At 39.1% G+C, this 27,822-nt stretch overlaps 1 protein-coding gene across 4 annotated transcripts; it reads left to right on the top strand.

Moving 5' to 3' along the window:
- The first annotated feature begins 14,591 nt into the window (after window positions 1–14,591).
- On the top strand, window positions 14,592–27,540 carry LOC133801253 (uncharacterized). Of its 4 annotated transcripts, none has more exons than XM_062239432.1 (10): window positions 14,620–14,844; window positions 14,954–15,105; window positions 16,717–16,957; window positions 17,157–17,245; window positions 17,345–17,483; window positions 18,737–18,811; window positions 26,102–26,223; window positions 26,309–26,384; window positions 26,585–26,644; window positions 27,100–27,540. In XM_062239432.1, exons 3-10 carry the CDS (start codon window positions 16,820–16,822, stop codon window positions 27,226–27,228), a joined length of 828 nt encoding a protein of 275 aa, XP_062095416.1. In that variant the 5' UTR covers window positions 14,620–14,844; window positions 14,954–15,105; window positions 16,717–16,819; the 3' UTR covers window positions 27,229–27,540. The 4 variants fall into 4 exon arrangements, 3 of the variants coding, with proteins under 3 accessions (XP_062095416.1, XP_062095415.1, XP_062095417.1); XM_062239431.1 differs by having other exon boundaries at window positions 16,713–16,957; XM_062239433.1 differs by having other exon boundaries at window positions 14,620–14,851; window positions 16,713–16,957.
- The last annotated feature ends 282 nt before the right edge of the window (window positions 27,541–27,822 follow it).

Below are 27,822 nucleotides of genomic sequence, written 5' to 3'. Positions count from 1 at the left end.
ACCCCTCCTCCAATAATAGGAGAAGAGATAACCACCATCTCTAGAGGCTCTCAACTGGCAGGCACGAGCAAAAATGCCCAGAAGAGGTATGTCAATGAGCTTAGGTCTCACAATGGAGTTGAGTTCGTCCCAGAGCATCGTTTGTCTAAACAACAATGATTGGAGAAACAACCAATCAGTTTTACTGAAGAAGATGCTAGTCATGTCTAGTTCCCGCATAACGACCATCTGGTCATAACCGTCCAGCTCGCCAATCAGAGAGTTAGGCAGACACGGGTTGATAACGGGAGTTCTGTGAACCTGCTATTCAGGTCCACACTGGAGAAAATGAGATTGTCTGTGACCGAGCTGAAGGCAACCTCCATGATACTATATGGGTTTTCCAGTGAAGGTTTGGCAGCTATCGGAACGATCGAGTTTGTGATAACCTTAGGTGAGGGACCACAAACTGTTTCCAAGATGCTCGAGTTTGTGGTCGTCGATTGTCCGACCGCATACAATGCAATCTTGGGTAGGCCCACGCTGATGGCATTCAAAGCCATAACTTTTGTCCGCCACCTCGTGATCAAATTCCCTTCATCCACAGGAATATGTACTGTCTGAGGCGATAGCATTTCCATGAAGGGAAAATCACAACCCGGGCAGCAAACGATGGTCGTGCAGGATTGAGGCGAGGAATCCCAGGAAGTCAGAGCTGATCTTGGGATGGAAGAACACCAGCAATTCAGTTGCAGGGGAACCACCCCGAGTAAGGATATTGATCCTCGAATAGGCGAAGATAGGTCCGAGCTCCAGGCTATTGAAGAACTCGAAGAAGTAAACATCAATCCCAAAGATGCTTCGAGGGTCGTTAAGCTCGGGAAAAATCTTGACGCCAAAAGAAAGGCAGAGCTGGTAACATTTTTACAAGAAAATCTAGATGTTTTTGCTTGGTCCCATGAAGACATGGTAGGAATCAGCCCGAGTGTCATCATGCATACACTAAGCTTGGACAAAAGCATGCCTGCGAAATCCTAGAAACAGAGGCGTCTGGGTACGACCCGAACTAAAGCCCAGATAGAAGAAGTAGCTCGGCTTTTGAAGTGCGGTTTTATTCGTGAGGCTAAATACCCGATCTAGGTCCCAAAGCCATATGGGAAATGGCGGACCTGCATCGATTTCTCCGATTTGAACAAAGTCTGTCCCAAGGATTGTTTCCCCTTGCCAAGGATTGACGAATTGGTGGATGCTACCGCGGGGCACGAGCTCATGTCCTTCATGGATGCATACTCTGGATATAACCAGATCGCTATGAACCCTGCGGACCAAGAGCATACTAGCTTCATGATTCCAACCAACATGTACTATTATAAAGTCATGCCCTTCGGGCTGAAGAACGATGGGGCGACCTACCAGAGATTGGTCAACATAATGTTCGCGGATCAGATCGGGAAAAACATGGAAGTGTATGTTGATGATACGCTGGTCAAGTCAAAAACTGTCGATCAACATGTCTCCGATCTGAAGGAATGTTTTGGGATTCTAAGGAAGTATAGAATGAGGCCAAACCCCCATAAATGTACTTTTGGAGTGGCGTCGGGAAAATTTATGGGATTCATAGTCAACACCGGGGGATAGAGGTGAACCCCAACAAAATTAGATCGCTGCTAGAAATGCCTTCGCCCAGGTCGCATAAAGATGTCCAGAGTCTGATAGGAAGAGTGGCAGCCCTCAATCGGTTTATTTCTAAATCCACCGACAAGTGTTTGCCATTCTACAACTTGCTCTAGGGGAACTAAAAGTTTGAATGGACTGAGGAGTGCGAGCAGGCTTTCCGTGACCTGAAGACACATTTGGATGAGTCACCAGTGTTATCTAAACCAATGACAGGAGAGCCCTTTTTTCTTTATTTAGTTGTGACGGAATCGATTTAATTGGAGCCCCATGGCCATTCGCGGTGTGGGGATTCGATTTAATTGGAGCCCTGCCCACGGGAAAGGGAGGAGTTCGCTATGCAGTAGTGGCCATCAATTATTTTACGAAGTGGGCAGAAGCAGAGCCCCTGGCAACATTCACCTCAAAAAGAGTCCTCGACTTCGTGGTCAAGAATATTGTTTGCCGGTTCGGACTGCCAAGAAATATTGTATCAGACAATGGAACCTAGTTCAATAGCGATCTCTTCACCGAATTTTGTGAAAGACACGACATAATTAAAAGCTTCTCCTTAGTGGCCTACCCGCAAGCCAACGGGCAGGTCGAGGCCGTGAATAAAACTCTCAAAGCAAGCCTTAAGAAGAGGTTAGACGAGGCCAAGGGAGTTTGGCCCGAGCAACTCCCGTAGGTACTATGGGCGTATCGGACCTCCCACTAAACTTCCACGGGGCACACCCCTTTCTCCTTGACTTTCAGAAGTGAGGTCGTCCTCCTCGTCGAAACAAAGATAACCACGCACAGGCTCCAGACCTTCAGCCAGGAGCAGAATGATGGGTTGCTCAGTGCATCCCTCGACCTAATTGATGAAAAACGAGAAGATTCATAGCTACAGCTCGCGCATTACCAGCAAAAAATCACTCGTTATTTTAATTCGAAGGTCAAGAAGCGTATCTTTGGTTTAGGCGACCTGGTACTCTGAAGGGTCTTTTTGGCAAGCAAGGACCCCAAAGATGATGCTTTGGGTCCGAGCTGGGAAGGGCCCTATCAGATAGTGGAAGTCATATAGGAGGGAACATTCAAATTGGCTCAAATCAATGGAGAAACAGTTCCACGGACCTGGAATGCTATGCACTTAAAAAAGTACTATCAATGATCGTACCGCCTGACTATGTAAGGCTTAGTTATAAGACAATCTTTGTGTATTTCTTTTGTTTTTATATGGTTCCATCTACGTGTTAGTTCGGGTGATAGCGTTTGTCCAAAGCAATTAGGAAATTTCACTTTCTGATCGCTTGGGGGGCATGTACCCTGTGAAGGGGATTAAAACTTGGGAGTTGGTAAAATTTATTAACCAAGTATTTTTTCTAAAAAATGCGCGGTGTCAATAAAACTAACACGAACTAAGTTTGAATTAAATATCATGGATACGACCAGGTTCCGAAACTTAGAAGTTCGTAAAATTGATTAACCAGTGTTTTTTCGGAAAAAAACGCGAGGTGTCAATAAAACTAACATGAACTAAGTTTTCATTAAATATCCTGGATACGACCAGGTTTTGAAACTTAGAAGTTGATAAAATTGATTAACCAGTGTTTTTTCTAAAAAAACGCGAGGTGTCAATAAAACTAACACGAACTAAGTTTTAATTAAATATCCTGGATACGACCAGGTTCCGAAACTTAGAAGTTGGTAAAATTGATTAACCAGTGTTTTTTCTAAAAAACGCGAAGTGTCAATAAAACTAACACGAACTAAGTTTTAATTGAATATCCTGGATATGACCAGGTTCCGAAACTTAGAAGTTGGTAAAATATACTAACCCGTTTTTTTCTTCTAAAAAACGCGAGGTGTTGATAAAACTAACGGGAACTAAGTTTTTAATTAAAAACCCCAAATACAACCGGGTCCAAGGCCTAATACTTAACAGGAAGGATATAAATCCATTTTTGGTTACAACCAAAATTAAAGTATCTATCTCGACCTAAGAGTCATTTCCTAAGGTTTTAAACGTATAAGTCATGAAGCATAAAAAAAATCAGGGAATAGGTAAAAGATAGATGCTGGAATTATAAATAAATTGTTTCGAGGAAAATAACCTCGTACCGAGCCAAAAGTAGCAAATGTTTATAAAAAAAAAAGGGTGTAAAAGTAAACAAAGGAAAAAGAAAATTAAGCCCCTCCTGGGCGCTCAAAGAATGTCACCTCCTCGGTCTCCTGCCCGCCAGTAGTGGAGGCTTTCCCAGTCTTCGGACTACTCTTGTTGTGCCTGGGCCTTGAACTTCTCAAGATAGAGATCCCACACGTCAGAGGGAAAAAAGAGAAGTTGCCTTCTTGGTTGTAGGCCCAGCAATGGTAGAGCATGCTCTCCATGGAGGATATTGAGGCCACCTTCTCCTCCTTAGTATCAACCTCCGCCTCCAACTGCTTGGCCTTGGCCTTCGTGAGCTCGACCTGTAGGGAAGCCAAGGAAGCCTTCGCTGCCTGCTCGCCCTCTTGGGCCGCCACTAAGGCAGCTTTCGCTACCTGCTCGCCCTCTTGGGCCGCTACTAAGGTAGCCTTTGCAGCTTGCTCGCCTTCTTGTGCCGCCGTTAGGGCGGTTTTGGCATTTAGTTCGCCTTGTTGAGCAACTGCGAGGGCAGCTTGGGTGGTAGACAGGGCGGCCTGAGTGGTCTGAAGCTCAGCCTTGAGCTCTTCATTCCTAGCCCTGGCCCGAGCTATGCTACGGTGCTGAGCCAATACTGCCTGCAAAGAGCGAGAAAACAAGTTAGACGCGTATTGGAATATAATCGAAAGAGCGTATTCGAATAAGAAAAATGAGCTTACTGTGAGGTTCATTCCCAGAGCTGACTCCATGAAGTTCTTTGGGCTCCTCTCCTCAATCGTCCTCAGGTCCATCGGTTTGGCCTTATAAAAGTGCTCCACCGTGTGGTTCATCGTCTCGTAAATGGTCCCCCAAAATGTGTCTGAAATTTGCTCCAGGTCCTGAGCATTGACCGGGATGCGTACAATGGTAGCAGGGATGACCGGAGCTGGAGGATCAATCAGTGTTGTCTGGTCCCGAGCAAGACCGGAAGGAAACCGGGGAGGAGGTGGAGGCAGACCCCTTTTTGTATGGAGCAGCAACAGCTAGAGCTGTCGAGCTCTGGTCCTTCCCCTTAGCTGGGGATTTGGAGGTCGTTCCGGCCGCGGGCGGCACCTTCTTGGATGAGAACCAGGGCTTCTTTACCGTCGGCCCCAAGCTAGATTTCCCTTCTTGAAATATCGTACGGATGTCAGGAATCCCTTGTTGTGCCATCTCCTCGCCTGAAAAAGAAAGGGAAGTACGTAAGTGTATGTACAAATCCTTCAGTCCACAAAGTATGTATGCATGTTTAGGATATAACAAAAAGTCCTACCCTCCGAGCTAGAGGAAGAGTCTACTTCCACGACCTTCGGCCTTGGAACCACTATAGGAGAAGGGGAACCTAAGTCTATAACTTATTGGATCAGGGGAGGCTCAGACTCAAGTTCTACCTCGGGGATGGATTCTTCCACATATTGCCTAAGCCCCGGGGCAACGACACCTTGGAGAAGGGTAGGCCACGACCTAAGGTTGGTCCCATACTCTTCAAAAATGGTCGACCTAAAGGAGAGGGTGTTATCTACAACTATAGTTCCCCTAGGATAGCCCATGTCGTGGTGAACCACTAAGTGATCCACACACTGGAGCAGGGTTATGCTGCGGTCGGGGTCATTAGGGTGGCGGTGCATGAGCTGGTTTGGGTTAAACCTAACTAACCTAAGGTCAGCAACAACTCTATCTAAGTCCCTAAAGGGGTACGAGTTACCTTGGCCGGAGGGGCCGGCTGGTGCCCCCGATGAAGCTCGTTCCACGTCTGGGTCCCGAGCGGCCTCAGGAGCTCGCCTCTTTCGCACAAGTGGCACCTCGGCCTCTTCTTGCTCTTCATCGTCATCGGCCTCAACACCCCCTTCGGGGATGGGCGCTAGCTCGCGGACGACCGGGTGGTTAGCCCGAGTCCTCCTCAAGGCCAGAGTCTGGTCTTCAGCAATCAACTTACACACCAACATCGTGTCATCAGACACGAGCTAGTGGTAATCCTTCTCTCTGGACGGAAGCCCCGCCAAAGTGTCGTATTGACCACCAAGGGTAACTGATTTATCCGTCCTCCCAAAAATGGCTGCAGGAAGATACTCCAGTCAGTATACACGCGAGAAGACTAAGTACAAAAGAATAATTAAGCGAGCTAAGAAAGGAAAGAAGATTTACGAGGACAGTTGAAATATCGGTGTTCGCAGTTGCAAAATCCAATCGACATAAAGAAATGATCTTTGATGTCATTGGGGTGGCTGGGCAGCTTGATGATTGCGGGTGAGTTCAGGAATCGGGTCAGATAGTAGAACCCATAGCCTCGTCCCCATTGATCAAGGCTGGCCTTGAGGTAGAAGAAGTAAAGGATGTCCGCAGGGGTGGGGACCTCCCACTCATGCTTCAGGAAAAGGTACTTCAGCCCCACCAACAGCCGATACGAGTTTGGGGGGAGCTGGAATGGCGCCAACTGCACATAGTTGAGGAAGTCGGCGAAATATTGGTCAAGGGGAAGGAAGGCCCCGTCCTTTAGGTGCTCATCACTCTAGGCCGCGAAATGCTCCTGGAGTGTTGCGTAGCTCCTCTCCCCTTAGAAAGGAGGTCGGGCGATGAGGACGCCGGTGCCGACCTCGATATTGTGGGATAGCATGATCTTGTTGACCCTTCCTTGGATCGTGATCTTGGAGGCTATCCTTTCTGCCTCAAAGAAGGCATCAGGTCTGACTACGACCTCCTCTTCCACCACGGGGCCGAACTGGGGGATGGGAGATTCAGAGGAGATCTCTTTTCCTTTGTTGGCTCGTTGAGATAATGAACTAGCTGCGTTCTTCTTGGGCACGCTTTTCTTGGGTGCCATTAGCTTGCCTATTGAACAAGAACGATGGAACTCTTAGTGGGCGGCCTAGGATTGTCATACAGGCAAGAAATAACAAAGAAAGGTTGAGGATTCTAATACACAAGCTGATGCAATCTCAGCCCGTGGTGTAGTACCACACGCTACCTATGCTACGCGCCTAGGTTTCCCAGCAGACCCCTGATGTTTAGGGATCCGTGTGTCAGAAAATCAGGCCACTACCCTCCTTGGGAAGCAGTTTAGAGAAAAACTGCCTGAGAAGCATAGCCCCTAAGCAACCTAATGTCGAGGCCTGAAAATATTTCATCTTCTACATGCCAAATGGGTATTTTCTAAAAAATTACCCAGGAATCACCCAAAGATTTACCCAATTTATGAACATCACAATCCTAGATATGTTTTAGGACCTACTCAATAAGCCTAAACCGAAACCTATGTACCAAAAACATTTGGGAACGACCTAATGCTAATGACGGTGAAGTGCAAATTAACATGATAAAGAAAGAAGAGAAACACACAAAAACCAGTAAAAGAAAAGTTCCAGTGAAACAGAAAACTTACAGTGTATTCTTCGACGAAAGGAATGAGCAACGTAGAAGGAAAGTTCTTGGAGAGATCCTTGGTGACTGGGTTTCCGAAGGTTTTGGTGGCAGATTTCTGGAATTTTATGAGAAAAGGATGAGGGTTTTTTGAAGCTCATAAGAGAGAAAATGAGGAAAAATTTCGAATGAAAGGTGATGAACACCAAAAATTGCCAGCCTTATTTATATGTAATAGGTAGGGAGAAACGTGGATCGTCCGATCAAACTAATGCGAGATACGAGGGTCATGTTTCGAAAGATTAAATGGTGGTAAAAAGGTGGCTAGGCCATTTAATGCAATCCTCGAAACCTGAACAGCGCCAATCACGGCGTTCTATGTGTCCAGTACTCAAGTAATGAGCCAACATGGGTAATCACAATAGAAGTTTAAAAGTCCCCACTGTGTCAGTCAAAGAATAATGTCATAAGACACGGGAAGGACTTTGGGTGTAACGACCCAAATTCGCTAATAAGGCTTAAGGGCCTTGATTAGTGTGCCTGGAGGGCATAATGGGAATTATGTGTGATTTTAATGAATAAAATGCATGATTAATGATTTAAAGCATGTTATATGACTATTTGAATATTTGAGATGCATGACTATGTGTATTAGTATGCATGTAGGCCCTGATTAGGTTAGAAGGGCATAATTGTAATTTTGGCCCGTTGTGGATATAATTGTATATATATATGTGATAATTGTTGAGACCACATTATTATGTGGATATATCTGTGATCTGTGACTCGAGACGATCCTAGTGAGCAGAATAGCGAAAAAGTCATGACGGGGATTTATACCCGGCTCGGGGTGAGCCTGGGGGTATAAATGGGAATTTAATGATTATATTGGAGTCTATTTTGACATCGAGGAATATAATTGGTGATTAATTAAGTATCGGGGAGTAAGCGGGAAATATTAGAGACACTTGAGGAAATTAGCGGGAAGTGGGTAAAATGACCAAAATGCCCCTAAGTGGATTAAAGTTTTAAAATTAAAAGGGAGGGCATAATGGTCATTTGGCTTTTTAGAGATAGGTATTACTGAGGCTTTATGCTCAGTGGAGTTTGTAGAATGTAATAGATGTCTGAAAAGAAAAGAAGGAAAAGAAAGGGAAGAAAATAGAGTTGTTTTCCTAGGAGTCGGTTGGTGATCTCCTTCACCATTTCTGGGCGTTTTCTTGGAGCAAAACTCAGAGGGGAGCTAGGTTAGGCTGAGCAACAGGAATCCCGAGCTAGGCTTGAAGAGTTGGAAGAGCTTAGCAAGAACACACCATCACTTGAGGTAAAATTTTGTAGTTCCTTCAGTTCTGGTTTCGGTTTTTAGCTAAGGTACTTAAGCTGAGTTGATGGGGAATTATAGGGAAGTTGGAGCCAAGGGTTGAGGAAGAGAAAGCTAAGGAGGTCTAGAGGCAACTTGAGGTCGAATTTCCATCAAAGGTATAAATTATGAGCTTTTAAATTTTGAAGTTATGACTGTTTTGCTGAGTTTCTGAAGTTTATGAGCAACTATGGTGAATTTTCAGATTAGGGATGCATGTGATTGGGTTTTGAGTATTTGGGATGCTTGGGATGAGTGGAGTGTGTTAATAAGCTTGTGTTTTGAGTTTGGTGAAGGTTTGGAGAAGTTTTGGTCAAGTTTGGCTCGAGAAAATCGCAGGAAGGGAAAATGGGATGTTGGCTGTTTGTGACTAGCGCTACAGCGCTAGCCTTTGGGCGCTACAGTGCTAGGCCATGCTTTTTGGGGGATTTTGGTTCTGCTTGTAGCGCTGTAGTGCCCTCCTTAAAGCGTTGTAGCGCTGCCCTATTTCCAGAAAGGGATTTTAGGGTTATTTACAAGGGTTTTTTACCAAGGTTTCGGGGTTCGATTCCACCACCCTGTTTGGTGGAATTAGGACTTCCCGGGGACTCAAGATTGGTCCCGAGGCTAGGTTTTGGATTTGAGGTTTGGTGATGACTTCGATCTATGGTTGTGATTAGGTGAGTGCTAAGGCTCGAGAGGGATCGTGCTCAAGGAGTCAAGTGATCAAAGCTAGCGAATCTAAATGTCAATGATGGTATTACGCCATGGGACATGTGATAGCGGCCTAAGGGTGCCGTACACAATATTTGCGCACAGGGCGTGGCTTGGCCACTGGTAGCCGAGGACAGCTTAAATATTCACTGAGCTCAGTTTAAGCGGGTTGGAGTCAGTGGGATAATGGAGGGTGCGGCCTGAGGGCGCTAACCCTAGCTATCATTTGTAAATTGATATATGATATGAGTTGATATGTTAATATGCTGAACACTTGGTTAATCTGAATGTTTATATGATTGAGAACATGTTTATGCAATGTGAGATATTGGATTATCTGTTGATTGCTTATGCTCTGTTATTGTGTTTTCTTGCTGGGCCTTGGCTCACGAGTGCTACGTGGTGCAGGTAAAGTCAAAGGCAAGTTAGACTAGTCCTGAGATGGAGAGCTGCGAGGCTGAATGTACATAGTCGGCTGTTCGGTCGCCATGGCTGAGGAGTGGATCAGGACAGAGATTGCCTAACTGTCTGTTTTGCCTTATTATGGCTAATACTGTATTTAGTTCTTGAATCTTTTGTAAATGGTTTTAATCTTAACATTTTTGGGATCTCGTGTAAACAGGAAATGTTTCTTATAAGAAATGTGACTTTTGAGACCAAAACATTTTAACCCTAGTTCCTTTATAGTTTCAGTACACGTTCTTAATTAAACAACTTGATTAGCAAATCTAGCACTTTTATAAACACACAGTGTAACGGTCTTGGCTATCCAGGGTGTTACAGCAAATGTACGCCCTGATATTCAGCCCGGGTCTTTTATGCATCTCGAGTACAGCTGGCTAGCTAAGAACAGTGCCAAGGGACCCACAAGTTGATATTTCATATGCGAAGGCAGTGCGACTCCCCAGGTAATAACACGATCTGAGGAATACGAAGCATTAAGGCACGAGCTGGAGATGGATATAAGATACAGCCTCCTGGGCACGAGCTGGAGTTATGTTCAGGTCGTAGTACTCTGACAACCTGCCATGTCCAGGAGTCTTTGTAAACCTGGATACGTTATTTATAAACGTGTGTGGTCAGACATTACATGTCTGTTATCCCTGAATTCTCGGACACGTAACATAAACGTGCATGATCAAACATCACATGTCCGATTATGCCAGACGACCCATGATCAATTTTACATAATGATTAGACCATACCTTAATATATATTGTAATATTCATCATTTGTGCAAGACAGGACAAAGAATGATGGGTATTCACGTGATGACCCCTACATCTATCCTAGGATGGTTCTTCTATAAATACGAAGACCTGGGATAGAAAAGGGGTGAGGTTTTTCTCTGTGTAATGCAAATACTCTGTCAAAATATAGAGAGATATACAGTAATAATATCGATTCGTGGACTAGGGGGATTTTAGCCTCCAAACCACTTAAAAAAGGAACGAGTGTTCTTACTATATCATTATAAGCATCCTTAAGAGTTATTGTTCTTATTACGGTTTGTCCTTAAGCACTAGTTTATTCCAGCTAATTATGTACTACACTATTGGCAAAAAAAAGCATCAACACAATGCTACTAATCTTAAGGACTTTAGGCCTAGTAGTTTATGTTCAACCCTGTACAAAATAATTTCTAGAGTTTTGGAAAATAGACTAAAACCACTTTTGAGTGATTTATATCAACTTCTCAAAGTGCTTTTCTTTGTGATAGGATCATATTTGATAATGTTTTGGTTGCTCATGAATTGTTACATGCCATAAATCATAGGAAGACTGGTTTGGTTGGTTAGCCAGCTTTAAAATTAGACATGATGAAAGCTTTTGATAGAGTGGAGTAGGATTTTATAGAAGCCATTATGAAACACTTCAATTTCCCCTCAAATTTCATTTATCTCATCATGAATTATTTGTCTTCTGTCTCTATTAGTTTTTGTAGAAATGGTCAGATCACAGGTCCCCTCAAGCCTTCCTGTGATTTCATCAAGGTGATCCTCTTTCTCCTTATTTGTTTCTTTTGAGTTATGAGGGATTATCTGTTGTGCATCTAAAGGAGCAAAATGGTTTGCTTGGGGGTATAGAGATCTCTAGAGATGCTCCTTCTATTTCCCATATACTCTTTGTTGATGACAATTTGCTTTTTTTCTCAAGTGGATCAAGCTTCTTGCCAAGCCATAAAACATGCCTTAAATGTCTATCATAGGGTTTCTAATCAAGCTGTTAATTTTTCCAAGTCTTCAATGACTTTCTCTCCTAACACTCCTAGTGAACATTCCAAAACTTTTTTGCAAACTAAGCTTGCAGAACAATCCTTTCACTAGTAATTACTTAGGGTTACCTCAAAATTTTACTAGGTCTAAGAAACTCTCATTTTATTTTATTCTAGATAAGGTTAAATCTCTTCTTAATAATTGGAATAACAGTTGTTTTTCTAGAGCTGGTAAAGAGGTCCTTTTGAAAGCAGTAATTCAAGCTATTCCAACTTATGCGATGTCTTGTTTTAGATTTCCTGTTAGCCTCTGTAAAAACATTGAGTCTCTTATGGCGAAGTTATGACGAGGAAGCCTAGGTTCAAAGTATAAAATTCACTAGAAAAATTGGTCCTCAATTTGTTGTTCTAAATTCATGGGGAGTCTAGGGGTTAGATCATTTATCCACTTTAATTAGGTAATGTTAGCAAAGCAAGCATGGAGAATTCTTCGATCACCTGATTCTCTTTTGTCTAGACTCTTAAAAGCTAGATAATTTAACTATTCCAATTTTTTAGATGCATCTAAAGGTCATTCTCCTTCTTTTACTTGGTAGAGTATTCTTTGGGGAAGAGATCTTCTCAAACGTGGTCTCATTTGGAAAATTGGCAATGGTCTATCGGTTAACACTCTCCAAAACTATTGGCTTCCAAGCTTCATGTTTATCGCAGCAAACTCTACTAACTGCTCATCTTTAAAGGTATCTGACCTTCATTACTACTTTAGGCACTTGGGACAATGGTAAGCTTAATTATTTTTTCTCTGAAGATGTTGTCCAAGTTGTACTACAAATTCCTTTAACTTCGTTAGATAAGCCTGATTGTTTGGTTTGAATTCTCACTTCTTCTGGGGTGTTTACTGTAAAGTCCACCTATCATCTTGCTAAATCAGTTAGCTCTAATCATTCCCCTTCCAACACTCAGCCAATAAAGCATTGGTTGTCTCATCTCAGGAAATCAAAAGTACCACCCGAAGTTAAAAAAATTATCTGGCGTACATATAACCATCTGTTACCCTGTGCTTTAAACTTGGTTTCAAAGAAAGTTATTCACGATCCCTCTTGTTCTTTTTGTGGTGCCAGTAAGGAATCGGTTTCTCATGCTCTTTTGTATTGTTCCAGGGCTCAGCAGATTTGGAAAATTTCATAACTTTCTTCTTTTTATAAATCCTACAATTGCAGGGATATCATTGATATTATTTTGCAAGATTTTGAAACTATGAATAATGATATGTTTAATCTTGTATTTGTCTGATTTGGGCCAATTGGAACAATAGGAACTCAAAGCTATTTGGGAAGCCATCTCTCCCCCAAAGGAATTATATAATTGGACAATTACTTTTTTACAAGAATATAAATCAGCTCGGCAGAATCAAATTGAATCCCATAAGGATACAAGATCTAATAGCAGGATAACTTGGTCACCTCCAATTTCGGCATGCCTAAAATTGAATGTTGAAGCTTCTTGTGACCTAATAAACTTGGATATGGAGCACTCATTCGAGATGACAAGGGACAAGTGGTGGCTGGATTAATAATTCCTACAGCGGGTAAATTTAACTTTACGATTTCTAAAGGTCAATATTTGCTTAGTACTCTTAGCTGGTGTAAGGCATTGTCCCTTCCAATTACTTTCATTGAATCGTATTATCAAATTGTAGTTAACAAAGTCAATTCCTTTTATGAGGATCTTTCTCCACTCTCTGACATTGTAAGGGAAATTAGACATTCATTATCTTGGTTCCCTAATGTAATTCTCTCTTATGTTCCTAAAGAGGCCAATGACATGGCTCACAAGTTGGCAAAAAAAGCATTAAGGGTAGATAATGAATTAGTTTGGAATGGTTGTACTTGTTTATCTAATGAAAAGTTATATATATATATATTTTAAAAAAAAAACAATTCCTCCCATTTTAAGGAAAGTGTTGCATGAGGAGTGAGGAGGATTGATGGAACGATTGGCACCAATAGATAGGGCCCACGTCATGGCACAATTTTGGTGCTTCCAATTACAAAGTAACGTGCCTACTATCTCTATTCTATATTAAACATGTCTTTCCATGCTTTATATAATTCCCTACCAGTACTAGCAAGTAGCAACTGATACTTACACACCACCACACTATGGGCTCCATTTATTTTTTAATAGTTAGGAGAATTGTCATTTAGTAATACATCCAAATGTTAAAATTTCAGTCTAATTTATTTAATTAACATCGTAGTCATTATTAGGGATTCTGTAATTATTAATAAATAGGATGTGTTTAATATTTTTTAATGGGAGAAGGTAAAAGAAATACTATCATAATTTTTTTGAGTTGAAAAGTAAAATAATATATATTTTTTTTTATATTTTTTGATATTCTGAAAATTTAATCCTTTTTTGAAAATTTATAAATTATATATTGTAACTTCACGTAAAAAAAATAAAAATACTGGAGCAACAAAAATTAACTGAGAGAATAAAATAAAAAGTTGTTTTTATCACTATTTCCATATGTATTCATTTTCAAGCTAAAATTTCAGCGCACCAAAAATATGTTTATTTATGGGTAAGTAACTATTTGGTACATTGTGTATTTATAAAGTATTATTTTGATATTCTGTGTTTATAATAATATTTATTGGTATCCAGTATTTTAAAATCGTACATATTTAGTACCTTGCATTTTAAAATTATACATATTTAGTATCATAAACTCAAATTTAATTAATAAAATTTAATTAATTTAATCAATTATATAAAGTCCAAATTTAAATTTAATTACTTAATTACATATAACTAATGACAGTTTGATAATATTGATAAAATTTTATATATCAAATTTGAGTCTAGGGTGTCAAATATGCATAATTTTAAAATATAAAGTATCATATGAATATTATTGAAAATAAAAAGTATTAAAATAATACTTTGAAAAATATAAAGTAATAAATGAGTAAATTTCCTTTATTTATTTATTTTTTGAAAAAAAAAACCTGTTCGGAAGTGTGCTATTCAATCATAACGACATTTTGCACCACCACTCGTTGGTAAGCACACTAATGATAATAATTAAGCTTAATTTGAATATAAATTAAAAGATGTAGCGTCATGGAGTTCTTCTTAGATGAGGCAAAAACGTTTTTTGGTGATGAGATCACATTATTCCTGTTTTCAACTTCCCAATACGAATGAATGATCAGATGACATGCAATTCAATCCACAAATGACTCTTACTCAACCATAAACTAAACCAGAAAGAAACACCAACTAGTGGGACCCGATTAAAGATCCAACCAATCACATCCCTCCACGTGTCCCTCATCAAACTATTCCCTTCTCCTTTCTCTCCAACCTTTCCTCATTTCATCCTCCCTCCCTAGTTCATTGATTTCGTTTTGACGACACGCTCAAGCACTCCTGCGTTTGATCACACTTTTTCCTGTAACCTGTTGTTCTCTTTAATGGGTTTTGAGTATTTTTTGCTCATTGCTTCATTTGTTTTTTTTCTCTGACAGTACCTTTTGAGTTGACCCACCTCCATTTTTTGCAGGTGTCTTCTCCGGGGAATCGTTTCTTGTCATTTTGGCGGTTGATTTGGCTCTGATTATGCATTGTTCTCCAAGACCCATTTGCATTTTCATCTGATCTTTTCACTTGGTCACTTTGGATTCTTCTGCAGTATAACGGGCTTTCTTGCTTATGGTAAGATTTCCATGACCCGATTTGGGGTATTCCTTGTTGATTTTAGTCCTTTTACAGTTCTGGGTTCTTTGAACTTTCAGGTTTATGATATTTTGAAGAAGATATACTGCTTATCATTGCATTGTTTTTAGTTGGTTCTTTTTTAGTATATTCTGATGTGCCCATTTGGTTCCACTTGTTGGATCTACTTTTTCTTGTTCAGTGAGTTCAAAGTGTGGTCATGGCCAGTCCTCTAATCCCAGTTCAAAGTTTCATTTGTTTTCTTGTTCTGTACATGTAAGAGGTGTTAGTGGCAATTATTTACTCCAATCATAATTTGATTTTCCGCTGCTCTATGTATGAAAATAATTTGTGCTTCGTGTTTTTTTTCTTTCAAGAATTTGAGGTAAGGTTTTGTAGTCCTAACTTCTAAATATTAATCTGATGTGATATACGAGTTAGTGTGTATGACTTTCAAATCTATCTAACTATTGTATTCTACAAAATCCGATGAAAAAAACACCTTTTTTTGCTAAAGATTGGTTTTTTTTTCCTGACAAAAACAAAAGAAATTTGAAGTTTTGATATAAAATGTCGTACACCTTTGGAACTACATTGTTATGGTTAGGTGGGTGAATGCTCGGAGATATAAATAGGGGTTGTCCCTATATCTTGGCTTCGTAGTGCCAAGGATTGGATGGAGGTCATGACTCATGAATGATGTTATACGTAAAGATAAAGATAAATATAAAGATAAGGGTGCTGTATGGATGAACCGGCAAATGTCATTTGCAGAATGGTGTTAACTATTGGTAAAGGCTGAAGATTTTTGGATCAATGGCATAGGATTGTAATAATCTCAATTGTACTTTCTACAAATTGATGTGATATAGGATGTAGAATTTACATAACAAGGAGCATGGTCAAGATGGATGCTGAAATACCAGTAAACAAAGAACAAATTGCATCAATATAAGTAATGAGAGTTACTCTTTTGATATAAATGTGAATCTTGATCATTTTAGTGCATAAACCTATAAATCCACATTACCTTGAAGGAGAATAGAAGTTTAGAAGGATGTAGAAAGACTGAAAGTTGTGATAAAATATATGATATACATTGGCTCAAACAACTGTTCTTCTAATCATTGAACTTTTCAAATATTCAAAACCCTGATGGAAGTCCATAAGTTGGTTCTGACCTTTTATCTCGTTCAAGTCAAAGATAAAACATGATATGTTCTACCCGCCCATTTTTTTTAGCTACCAGGCTGGTATAGATGTGGCTATGAGGTGACTTGGACATACATATATGAAATGGGATACTTTACTGAGGCTCTAGATGTACGTCTTTATTGTCAAAAAATTTCAAGTTGAATTTCTCATGTGCTTTGTGAAGCTTGAATTACTTATTATTTTATGCTAACAATGCCGAACAAACTAAGCTGTTACTGTATTTATGATTCTTGAGGAAAACACTTCTCGTAACTCAAACAATTGTTTTTGGTGTAGTGTTGAATTTTATAGATGCAATTTATTGATAGAATTTTATCAATGCGGATGAAAAGCTTCTTTACATTTTCAGTGTTTTATCATTTTTTTCTCATGTTTTGTCTGTTTATGTTAAGGAAGAAATGAAAATCAAAAGTGAAGAGTGGATAGAAATAGAAGAAATTACCGAAGAGAAATAAGATCTGTCGGTCAAGCATACGATCTGGCAAGGAATACATTCACAATGGCTATCTCACAAGACACAGTTATGATTATCAAGTCTTACCAAAATCATGCAGGAGCTTTAGTTAAAAGCTATTTACTTGCTGATCCCTTTCTTCCATACACTTCTGTTCTTGGTGGCATATTTTTCTGCAAATTGGTATATCATTAGCTTTCTCTATTCTTCTTATTTGTTTTTAATTTGGGACTTTTATGAAAATTGGGGCTTTTCCGCATTCACTGCCAGCTAATAATACCTGTATTTTGTTGAACACTAAAGTAATTTATTAAGTTTGACTGGTTTGAAATTTAATTAAGTGTTATAGCTTTTCTTTTTACTAACTCATAATAAACTGCAGGTTTATGATCTAACTCAGTACCTCAGTGCCTACTACTTCAAGAACTATGCTAGTCTTACAAAAATTCAACAAATTGAGTGGAACAATCGGTGATTTTCTCTTTCTTCTTTCCAGATGTCAATAAATAATATTTCTTATATTTTAGTCATTAAGACATCACTTGTTAATTTAGAATTGGATTTTGACAGAGGTATATCCAGTGTTCATGCGGTTTTCATCACGACTATGTCGTTGCACTTCGTGTTCTTGTCTGATCTTTTCTCTGATCAACGGCTAGCAGGATTTATTACATTTCGGAGCTCACCCCTCTCTACTTTTACATTAGGGGTAAGTGTAATTTCTTATTTATTTGTATCTGACATTTGTAACTTGAAAATAGTCGTCTAGAGTTGCTATAGATTACACGCTTTAGTTTAAAATTGCAAGAATTGGTTTCTTACAATTTGGATAACCATGCCTCGAAGACCGAATTAAATATTGACAAATTACTTTTTATAACTGATTGAGTGGCCAATTGTTTTGATTTTGTTTTCTCTAAATTAGTTGTGATAGTGCTGTAATATTTTATCAAATTTTGTAACAAGGAAGACTTTCTTGACTATATAAGCTGATCTATCACAGGAACTTTTTGACTCCATTCTTATACAGCTCTCTATGTAAGATATTGTATCATTTCCATAAATGATTATGCTTGAGATTAAGTGAACTACTTGAGTACTTTGATGGACATTAAAATTGTACAATTAATTTTCGGAAGTACTAAAACATTACCACCACATATATGAGAGGGATTTACGTTTCTTCACTACAGTCAACAACCAGTGAACTCAACAGAAAACATTCAGCCCACCCCATTGGTGAGGATGAGTGTCAATGAGAACCACCAGAAAAATTGCATGCGTATGGTGTCTAAGTGAGAGTAAGGAGCTGCATATGTGTGAAACATTATATCTTCTGCATTTATCTTTTGTAGTGCTGTAGTATTAATTGTATTGTAGTGCTAAAAACACATACTGAAATTGGATTCTTTTTAATTATGTCTGCTCTTATCTGTTTAAGCTTTCTAATTCTTCATTGATGAAATAAGAATGTAAGTATTTTTTAACACTGGTTATTGGCCATTGCAAAAATCTAGGAGGAATAAAAGGGGTCAGGATGTTCTTGTCACTATCAATCCTCTCATTTCAACATAGTGCACATGGAAAACACAGATAGTTAGGTACCACGTGAAGTCCACGAAAAACTTATTATATTGACTCTGGAATATACATATATAGGAGGAAAGTCTCCACATACGAGGATGTCAAGACATATACAATCAATTCCTAGGCAAAATTGGAAGTGAGAAAAATGCTAGAAAAAGAAACTAATACGATCATACTGAAATAAATCAAATCTGGAAAATAACATATGATCAGGGATTGAACTGTTTATTACTTTTTCTTCTTCTTAGTTTTCTGTATCTCAGCTGTAATCAGGGATTATATTCCTTTTTAGTAGTTTTCTTTAACTTAAAGAACTTAAGTTTTCATTTGAAGCTTCTTCTTTATGAACTAAAATTATTTATACATGTTTTACAGGTCTCTGTTGGATACTTCATTGCTGATCTTACAATGATATTATGGCTGTACCCTTCATTAGGTGGACTGGAGTATGTAAGTATGCTCTTACTCCAGCTCAATAAAAAAAGCCAAAACTTATATTAGCATGGATTAACATAAAGATGTCTCATATAAGTTGCTTGATCATTTGCAAGTGGAATATCTTTGATTGTTTTAATTTTTATTACCTACACAAGACAATATCACATCTTTATTTCTCAAACCGTTTCTTGTAATGTAATTATCATTTGGTTGGTACTCTGACAATGTGCTTTCTTAGTTAACTTCAAGTGAATTGCAATCTTCCTTAAGGTAGACAAACAGCAGATTCTTAGTTAACTTCAAGCAGCATATGTAGACAGATTTATTAAAGAAATCAAATCAGAATAAAAATCAAATCATTATGATTTGATTACAGCTGTAGGATCTTTATATACATATATACTTTCCTTTTCTTTTTATAGGATTTAGTTTATTTTGTATTTGTGTCTTTTATTCTGTATAGCCTATAAATGTTCACTATTTTTTCTCAAAATCAATATACAAGAATTATTCTGTCATAATATTTTTACATGGTATCATAGTCATAAGGTTTTTTTTTTCCCATACGCTGCCTTGTTCTTCTTCTGCAGCAATGGCCACTAGCAACACAGCCTCATCAGTCCAGTGAGCCCCTTGGCTCTCTTCAAACCTCAAATGCAATCGCTGTCCCTCTGCTTGATGCTCAGGATAGTTATTGCCACTACCAGAAGGACTCATCGGAGCTCGCTGTGCTAAGCAATACTCAATTTCCATTGGCGACCCCCATCATCCGCAACCAACAATCATTGAAGGCCAACCTATTCGTTGCCTTGACGACAGAGAATCTTCTTTGTCCTCGTACAACCTTCTTAATCAATCACCTGCACCCTTTGGGAACAATCTAGGTTCATGTTCTGTTGCTCATTCTGGTAATCTCTATTTTGCCCTATTCTCTTCGGTAGGCTCTCAAGTACTATGGATAATTGATCCGGGTGCTTCCGACCATATGACAGGTTTTCGTCATTTGTTTGATTTCTACACTTCGTGTTCTAATAAATCTAATGTTCATATTGCTGATGGTACTTTATCTTCTGCAGGCATAGGCTTCATTAGATTATCTACTAGTCTTCTCCTTAAATCAGTTCTTCATGTTCCATCATTAACGTGTAATTTGATTTTTGTTAGCAAACTGACTTTTGATAATCACTGTGTTGCTAAGTTTGTGTCCAATTCTTGTCAATTTCAAGAACTATCATCGGGGAGGACGATTGGCAGTGCTAGAATTCATGGACTTTATTTCTTTTAGACTCAATATTCTATAAGACACCAATCTCATATATCTAGTTCTGCTTATGTTTCTAATTCCAGCAAAATAATGTTGTGGCATTATAGACTTGGTCACCCAAGTTTTCCTTGCTTACAACGTTTGTTTCCATCCTTATTCACTAATCAAAGTTCTGTTTCTTTTCGATGTGATATTTGTCAACTTGCTAAGCATACATAGACCTCTTTTCCTTCAAGATCCTATACTCCAACGACTCCATTCTCCCTAATCCATAGTGACATATGGGGACCCTCCAAAGTTACTACTTCTCATGGGAAACGCTAGTTCATAACTTTCATTAATGATCACACACGCATCACTTGGGTATATCTCCTTCAACACAAATCTAAGGCATTTCAAGTCTTTCAGAATCTTCACCGTATGATTCAGACACAATTTCAGAACAAAATTTGTATACTACGTACGTATAATGGAACAGAATATTTTAATTCCACTTTAGATCCATACCTTTTACAAAATGGGATTCTTCATCAAAGTTCGTGTGTTGATACCCCTCAACAGAATGGTGTTGCCGAACGTAAAAATCGCCATTTGTTGGAAGTAGCACGTGCTCTTATGTTTACCATGAATGTTCCAAAGTATCTTTCGGGAGATGCTATCTTAACAACCGCATATCTTATCAATCGTCTACCTATTCGGCCCCTTCAGTTTCAAACACCATACTTGGTACTAAATCTTTCTTATCCCCATATTTCCACCAATACTCTTCCTGTAAAGAACTTTGGCTGTGTAGTTTTTGTCCATATCCATGCTCATGATCGTAGTGAACTTGACCCTAGGGCTATTAAGACAATTTTTATTGGCTATTCTTCCACTCGAAAAGGTTATCGGTGTTACTGTCCTCTCACTAAAAAATGTCTCATGCGATGTCGGTTTTTTTGAAGATACTCAATATTTTCCTTCCCCCTCGCTTCAGGGGGAGCAGACTCATCCAGAGCAAGAAGCCCAGTGGTTGTGGGACACCTTACAGTTAGGATTATTGCTAGATCTTCTGATAGGGTATTCCTGCCAATTAGGTGAGTAAACATAGCACTAATAGAAGAAATTCAGTAACCAAACAGAGAAGAAAATAGAAATTGGTATTTAATAGGAGTTTGAGAGCCTGTATCTCTCCAAATGCAACAACACTCAGCTATTCCACACCTAATATAAATGACTTACTTACTATTTATTCTACTACTCCTCAGGAGTACACAAACTTCCCATACACTCTCCCATAGACTAAACCAGCTTACATTAACTAATTCAATACACTAAACCCCTGTTGTCATATTCTTTGCTGACTTGGCCCTCTCCACCTGTCTTCCCCCTCTCCGAGCATACACATAGGTCAAGGGTGGCCTATCAATACCCCCTGCCCAAAGACTCACCTTGTCCTCAAGGTGAAAACCAGGAAACTGCAGTACTGGAAAATCTTCCCAAGTGGCCTAAAATTCAGGAAGGTTAACCCATTTGATCAACGCTTGTGGGGAGCCTTGTGTGTGCCTAGGCGTACATCCAGCACCTTTTTAGGTGTGAGTATCCACTCAAGGTCATCTGCCAACTCTGGAGGCAACTCAGAAGCTTGTTGGTGAGGTCCCAAGGCTGCCTGAAGGAGTGACACATGAAACACTGGGTGGATTACAGAATCTAGAGGTAATTTCAGGCGATATGCCGCTGTCCCTACACGTGCTACCATTGGTTACGACGCCTTGACACTGACCTTTGTCGATATGGTCTCAACTTCACATAAACCAAATCCCCAACAGCAAAATGAACATCACGTCTCTTCTTGTCTGCTTGCATTTTCATCTTTTGTTGTGCTCTTTGTAGGTTCAGCTTGAGTAATTCCAATACTTCATCTCTTTCCTTCAAGTTGTTCTCCACTGCTGAAACTTTTGCACTCCCATGCTCAAATCTCACATCTGGAGGGGGATCTTTGTGATATACTGCTAAAAAAGGTGTCATTCCAGTAGACGTGTGGTACGATGTATTATACCAAAACTCTGCCCACGACAACCAATTTACCCACTGCTTTGGTTTTGTACTCACAAAACATCTCAAATATGTCTCAAGGCACCTATTTACGACTTCCGTTTGCCCATCAGACTACGGATGGTAGGCGGTACTATGTTTGAGTTGGGTTCCTTGCAGGCGAAACAGCTCTTTCCAAAATAGGCTCAGAAACACCTTATCACGGTTCGACACAATCGACCTTGGAATCCCATGCAACCTTACCACTTCTCTCACAAACACCGTGGTGACAGTAATGGCTGAAAATGGGTGGCGAAGAGGGATGAAATGACTATACTTGGTAAGCCGATCAACTACCACAAAGACTGTATCAAATCCGTTGGACAACGGTAATCCCTCAATGAAGTCCATTGAGATGTCTTCCCAAATTTGCACCGAAATGGGCAGTGGCTGAAGCAAACCGGCGGGAGATTGGGCTACATACTTCTTTGCTGACATATGACACACTCTGACACAAACCTTTGAACATCTCTTCTCATTCCCGCCCAATATTGATTCTTTGCCAACCTCTGAAATGTTTTGAATACCCCAGAATGGCCTCCCACGCTGCTGCCGTGATATTCCTGGAGTAATAACGATATGAATGGTGAAGATGATGGAATAACCAATCGACCTCGAAATTTTAGGCAACCTTGAGCCAATGAGTACCCGCCTGTATCTCGGCCTTGCCTGAGTTCTTGGATGATCTTTGCTACTCTAACTCCATCTCCTTCTCGTCCGAATGTTTCAGTTGTCCCTGTTTCTATTCCAACTCCTCTTCCTAATCGTTCAGTCGTTCTTGGTTCTACTATAGCTCCATCTACTCTCACTCGAAATAGTCAACCTGGTCCAATCATGGAAATAAGGACAAGTCTTCCTGAGTTGAAACAACAACAAGAGCTATGCGTCTACACTAGAAGAAATGTCTCTCAAAGAAATAACCAAGTCATGAATCCTCATCACAGTCAAGAGCCAAATCCGGTGATAGAACCTCCATCTTCAAATGTGTCAGGTAATTATTATTCAAATCCTACTTCTGATTTAGATGTCCCTATTGCGTTGAGAAAAGGGGCTAGGTCTTGTATCCAACATCCTATTTCCAAGTTTATTTCTTATTCTAATTGTTGACGCGGTTCTTCGCCAACAGGTAATTAAGAAAAGAAGAGAAAGGGATTAGTGCTTTTGTTGAACCGAAATAGATAAATGATCTTAGAAATGAACTGGTGACTCAAAATATGTTTTTTAAGTGGTTCAAAAGTTAAAATCCTTCTACTCCACTAGTCAGTATTATTGCTATATACTGGGTATTCTTTTACAGGGTATTTCTTACAATATAGAATCCAACCCCTTATAACTCCCAGGGTCTCCATATTTATAGGAGAAGGCACCTGAGAGTTGGTAAGAAGGTCATCCCGTGACCTTCTTACCTATCATGTCAACTCTGTGACATTCATGATTAATTCCTAAACCTGACACATAAGTGTGGTCAAATCAATAGGTAAAGGGATAATGGGCCGCACGGTTCAAACCAGTCGTGGGTGTCTGAATACGCACGTTCCTGCTGCGTGTCCGAGAAGTCAGGGGTATATCAGACACGTGATGTCTGATATATGCACGTTTACCTTGCGTGATTGACTTTATAAAAGGTCACAGCCTCCAACTCCAGCTCGTACAACGAGCTGGATGCTTCCCTCGACCTGTGGCCTTCAGAGTCCAGGCTCAGTCCTTAAGCAATCTTGGCGAACCCTTAGGTTATCTCGAGTTAAGGCCGTAGGACCTTACGATGGCAGGTCCGGTCTTGGGGATGTTCATGTGGTAGTCGTGATTAGGCCGTATCTCAGCTCGCTAATCAGTCCGTGGGAAAACCAGGGCGTACACTAATCTATCATCATCATTCGAAGCTTTCACATCCAGTTTGTCAAGTGTTTTTATTTCCAGGAATATTGAAGAAGCTCATGGTATTCCCGAATGGAAAGCAGCTGTACTTGAAGAGATGAAAGCACTGAAACAAAATAACACTTGGAGCCTAGTGGAATTGCCACCCGATAAAAACATTGTAGGGTGCAAATGGGTGTTTACTATCAAGTATAAAGTCGATGGTTTTTTCGAGCGATACAAAGCACATTTGGTGGCCAAAGGATTTACACAGACTTATGGAATTGACTACACTGAAACCTTTGCTCCAGTTGCCAAACTCAACACCATCAGAGTCTTTCTCTCACTAGTAGTAAACTTAGACTGGGAATTACATGTAAAAAATATGTTTCTAAATGGTGATTTAGAAGAAGGTCTACATGAGTCAACCCCCAGGTTTTGAAGAAACTCTCAATAAGAAGATTGTCTGCAGACTCAACAAGTCACTATATAGCTTAAAGCAATCCCCTCTAGCTTGGTTTGATCATTTTTTAAAGGTGGTCAAGAATCTTGGGTACATTCAAGGACAAACTTATCATACTCTGTTTGTTAAGCACTCAGAGAAAGGGAAAGTAACTATCTTAATAGTTTATATTGATGATATTATTGTTACTGATGATGATTTTGGAGAAATGAATCTTATCAAGAAAATGATGGCAAAAGAATTTGAAGTTAAAGACCTTGGTGCATTAAAGTATTTTCTAGGTATGGAATTTGCAAGAAGCACAAATGGTATTTTCGTGTCTCAAAGGAAATACACTCTTGACCACTTAAAAAGAAACATGAATGCTAGGAAGCAAGCCTAGTAAAACTCCTATTGAACTTTTGAACAAAACAAGAATGTTCGAAGGAGATCCGGTTGACAAAGGAAGATACTAGCAGCTAGTTGGCAAACTTATTTATCTCTCACACACTCGACTAGACATTGCCTTCGTTGTTAGTATCGTAAGTTAGTAAATGCATAGTCCTTGTCAAGGACATTTGAATGCTGGCTATAGAATTTTGAGATACTTAAAGCAAACACCAGGAAAAGAGCTATATTTAAAAAAAACGAGTGATCGAAAAGTTGAAGTTTTCACTGACGCTTATTGGGCTAGAGCAATCGAGGACAGAAAATCCACATCTGGTTATTGTACTCTCCTATGGGGGAACTTGGTAATGTGGCGAAGTAAAAAAACAGTCTGTTGTTGCAAGGAGTGGTGCAGAAGCAGAGTACAGGGCTATGACCCATGGAGTGTGTGAAGTCATTTGGATAAAAAGACTACTTGAAAAATTGAAGATAAAGTATGAACATCCCATTCAACTCTATTGTGACAATAAATCCACCTTTAGTATAGCTCATAATCCCATTCACCATGACAAAACAAAGCATGTAGAAGTGGATTGTCACTTCATTAAAGAGTAGATCGATGGAGGGATTATCAGTATCAAGTATGTGCCTGCTAATCAACAGTTGGCTGACATACTTACAAAGAGATTGATAGAGCAAGTGTTTGATTTCCTATTAGACAAGCTTGTTCTCATCAGCATCTACAAGTATGTGCCTACTAATCAACAGTTGGCTGACATACTTACAAATAGATTGATAGAGCAAGTGTTTGATTTCCTATTAGACAAGCTTGTACTCATCAACATCTACAGTCAAGCTTGAAGGGGAGTGTAGACATATTTATTAAGGAAATCAAATCAGAATAAAAATCAAATCATTATGATTTGATTACAGCTGTAGAATCTTTATATACATATATACTTTCTTTTTTTATAGAATTTAGTTTATTTTGTATCTATGTCTTTCCTTCTGTACAGCCTATAAATGTACACTATTCTTTTCAAAATCAATTTCTCATAATATTTCTACAGCATACTTAAGGCCACCAGAAAAGAAAACTCAATCACACACATCTTTGCCACCCAAATGAGATATGTATAAAGAAAAATCTCTTTCACACTGTTATCTCATATATGAATAAACTCAAACATAAGGCAGCATAAACACATGTTTAATATAAATAAACCAGTATTTGGCATGATAACTGCTATGAAAATTCTAATGAGGTAATTATCACTTTCAGGTTGTCCATCACTCACTTTCTGGAATTGCAGTGGCATATTCCATGTTTTCTGGAGAAGGGCAACTTTATACATTCATGATTCTCATCTCTGAGATTACCACTCCAGAAATCAATATAAGATGGTAGGTCTACCGTCTGTGAGTTTGAGTAAGATTGCTATTATTTTTTAGACTTCGCAATATGATACAGCTTTTGGATTTCATGAAGGTATCTCGATACCAGTGGTATGAAGAGGTCAATTGTATATCTCATAAATGGTGTGGTGATTTTTTTCTTGTGGCTGGTGAGTTTAAAATTCCTTGGACTGTATCTACCATACCTTATTGCTTTGGTAAAACTTTTGATGACCAAATCTACCTACACTGTCTGGATGCACCATTAGCATCTCTGTTTTGCATTTCAAGATGACAGGTTTCTTTGTTGTTTACTATTTTTGCTTCATAAAACGAAAAACAACTTGCTGAAGGAAATTATGAAATGCAGGTTGCAAGAATAATACTGTTTGGCTATGTTTTCGACCACATTTACTTGCATTACAGTCAGGTATAGTGCTACATTTAAAATTTCTTTCAGTGACCTCAAAGATTGTAGTAGATTTTTAATTATGCCACTGAGGTCTTTATAAATTGAACTTTTTATGAGAAACGAACCATCGGAATTGACGTTTGTCTATACTTTTGCTTACACAATACGTTTCCCTACTCTATTCCTCTTTGCCAGCTGAAGAATGAGCTGTTTTTTTTCCTTTATTAAACGATTGTTTCAAGTTGTCAATTTTTTCTTAGTATAATTTCCAAACAAAGTTTCATATTGTCAATTGTAAAGTCAAAAGTATGATGTATCTGATTGTAACTTTAAATCAGGTATCTTTGATACTTCAGTTAGATAGTTGTACGTTTCAAGTTTTTGCTGAAAAAATAGTTTATTGTACCATGATTTTCGAAGCGACTTTAATGCTTTTATAGAATGACAGATTTTGGACTTGATTGGTTTTGCAGGTGGTCCAAATGCACATATTTGGATATCTCCTGGTGATGGTGGTACCTTCAGTTCTAGCTATAATGAACTTAATGTGGTTTGGAAAGATTCTTAAGGGACTGAAAAAACAATTAGCTAAAAGGCAATGATGGGCGTGGGTGTCATACAAATACAACTTGAACAACATAAAACCCTCACAGTTCTTACAGGTCTAACGTTATGTCTATTCTTTTATATTCTTTACTGTAAAAAAGGATAATAGGGTAAGGGAAATACATGCTTAAATGACCTCTCATTTTCTTGTTGGTGGAGAAACCAACTGCTGTAAATGATTCAACTTTCTTACAATGTCTAGTTCATCTTTCTTCCTGGTTAGGTCTCTTTCTTTCTTTCTTTTCTGCAGAAGAAATTTTCAACGATCAATTTAACGTAAAAGACTGTCGAATGTGGGCCTTTTTTTACTTCCTCCATTTCAATCAATTTCTTACCTGTTTCGGTATTCCAGCAAAATTAGAGATTATATTAGTATTCTTTGCAATAAGGTTCATGTTTTGTGCAAGTTTTCAAACTCAATGTTTTGTGCAAGTTTTCAAACTCAATGTTTTTTTTTTTTTTTTAACTTTTGTTTTTTAATTAAAGAATGGTAACTAGCAAATAGCATTTCCAGAGTACTTAAGGGAATTATATTTACACCACCCCATAAATATATAATTATACTTCAAGCTAATTATATCTCATTTCAT

The sequence above is a fragment of the Humulus lupulus genome, chromosome 9, assembly GCF_963169125.1.
Source record: "Humulus lupulus chromosome 9, drHumLupu1.1, whole genome shotgun sequence".
Classification (NCBI taxonomy): Eukaryota; Viridiplantae; Streptophyta; class Magnoliopsida; order Rosales; family Cannabaceae; genus Humulus; species Humulus lupulus.
Note: the sequence above shows the minus strand (reverse complement) of the source record. Positions and strands in the feature narration are given on the sequence as shown.

What these genes read in the sequence shown, in the direction of transcription:
- LOC133801253 (XM_062239432.1), top strand. Translation starts at nt 16,820, where the DNA reads ATGGCTATCTCACAAGACACAGTTATGATTATCAAGTCTTACCAAAAT. An exon ending in TGATTTTTTTCTTGTGGCTG is followed by an intron (nt 26,385 to 26,584) that starts GTGAGTTTAAAA and finishes TATGAAATGCAG; the next exon opens with GTTGCAAGAATAATACTGTT. An exon ending in TTTACTTGCATTACAGTCAG is followed by an intron (nt 26,645 to 27,099) that starts GTATAGTGCTAC and finishes TTGGTTTTGCAG; the next exon opens with GTGGTCCAAATGCACATATT.